The following is a 1,750-nucleotide window of genomic DNA, read 5'->3' on the forward strand; positions in this document are numbered from 1 at the left end:
CAGCTTGGCACCGCCGGCCGCTCCCAGGACCGGGCAGCTGGGAACGGTGCCGTGTCCCTGCCTCAGTTTCCCCACCGGGGGGGGTCACGGCGCCGTGCTGGGTGTCCCACTGCGGGGGTCTGGTTATCTGCACAACGACGGGGTGCCCAGTGCCATTCCTAGCACCCCAAACCCAGCTTGGGGCTATAATGGGGCTGTGGAGGGGGTGAGCGGCTCCCGCTTCCCGTCCCGTGGCAGGGACAGAGACTGAGGTCACCTCCCTCATCTGTCTCGGGGTCCCAATCCTTGTGGAAGCACCGCCTGGGGATTTGGGGCGCCAGCAGCACCCCAGGGCCGGCACCCTTAGGCGCTGGTCCAGCTGCCAGAAACCAGCAGGAAGGGGCTTTGCAGGGACCGTGTGGATGATCCCTGGATCCATCCCTCATCCCTCCATCCTGTGCTCCCTGAAGAAGGGGACAGGCCGGTGTCACCCTGGCACCGTGGGCTGTCACAGAGACTCGGGCTGGGCTGTGCTGCGGGACAGGCACCGGTACCCGCGGGTGGGTGGCGCAGGGACACAGGGCGGGGTCTTGGGGTGACCCACAGCAGGTCCCTCAGCTCAAGGAGGGCCGGGAAAAGAGGATGTCCCCATCCCAGTGTCAGCTGCAGGGCCAGGCTGAGACCGGGCAACTCATCTCACCCCCGGGCTGGTGTTTCACTGCTGGGGTTTGAGGCCGTGCCAAGATGGGTGGGACCCACGAGTGGGGGCTGACCGTGGGCACCCCCATGCCCTGCCCAGGTCCGGCTCCAGCGATCCCTACTGCGTGGTCAAGGTGGACAACGAGGTGGTGGCCAGGTACGGGGAACACTGCCACACGCTGGGAGGGGACACGCAGGGATGGGGGATCTTCCCTGGGGGCGCGGCCACCTCTGCCATCCCGGCAGGACGGCCACGGTGTGGAAGAGCCTGAACCCTTTTTGGGGCGAAGAATACACCCTGCTCTTGCCCCGTGGATTCCACAGCCTCGCCGTCTATGTGCTGGATGAAGACACCATCGGGTAGGGGAATAACAGGGGCACGGGTGAGCACTGGGGGGGGTGGCATGTCCCCACCAGTGTCCTGCTGTGTCTGTTCCCTCACAGGCAGGACGATGTCATCGGCAAGGTCTCGCTCAGCCACCAGCAGATCTCTGCCGAGCCACGGGGCGAGTGGGGGCCATGGCGGGGGGGGGGGCAGGGGGGGCCCGAAAAAGCGCTGCCACCTCATCCAGGCCAGGTTGTGGGGTTGGCACAGGTTGTGGGGCTGGCAGCTCCGGGGGGCTGCGACCACCACGGGGCCCTATTTTTGGCAGGAGGGAGGAGAGGAGGGGATGGGGACAGAGGTGGCACGGGACTTGTCCTCCCCTTTCCACACTGGGAAGGGTCCTCGCTGCACCAGGCTGGGGACATCAGTGATGCCAACCCACGTGTGATGATGCCATGGGGGCTCAGTGGGAAATGCGCTGCCATCCCTGCTTGGGGACAGGGGGACAAAAGCGCTGTAGAGTGCCTGGAGTTGCTCCCCAGCCCAGTAGTCGGCTCTCACACCAGGTTTTTGCCTTTTGGTTTCAAAATTTGGGGAAACTGAGGCACGGTCCAGGCTGCCCATCTGGGTTTGGGGGGTGTACGTGTGTGTACACGTGTGTGTGCACGCGTGTGAGCGTGCACAGGGACACACGCACGGTGACACGCACGGTGACACACACAGTGACACACACACAGGTGACAGATG

The 1,750-nt window shown here is 65.1% G+C and overlaps 2 protein-coding genes across 2 annotated transcripts in view; one reads left to right on the top strand and one right to left on the bottom strand.

The window, feature by feature from the left end:
* Positions 1 to 1,750, bottom strand: part of WSB2 (WD repeat and SOCS box containing 2) — a gene marked incomplete at its 5' end in the record, with an annotated part of 25,410 nt that overhangs the window by 7,022 nt on the left and 16,638 nt on the right. The window lies entirely within an intron of this gene.
* The window catches only part of LOC103623799 (rasGAP-activating-like protein 1), a 6,644-nt gene continuing 5,082 nt past the window's right edge, over positions 189 to 1,750 (top strand). Inside the window, 5 exon segments of the mRNA XM_017746473.1 lie at positions 189 to 205; positions 713 to 835; positions 925 to 1,038; positions 1,123 to 1,184; positions 1,237 to 1,255. Of these exon segments, the coding sequence (XP_017601962.1) occupies positions 189 to 205; positions 713 to 835; positions 925 to 1,038; positions 1,123 to 1,184; positions 1,237 to 1,255 (335 nt within the window).

Source organism: Corvus brachyrhynchos, unplaced genomic scaffold, assembly GCF_000691975.1.
Source record: "Corvus brachyrhynchos isolate BGI_N302 unplaced genomic scaffold, ASM69197v1 scaffold19, whole genome shotgun sequence".
Lineage (NCBI taxonomy): Eukaryota > Metazoa > Chordata > Aves > Passeriformes > Corvidae > Corvus > Corvus brachyrhynchos.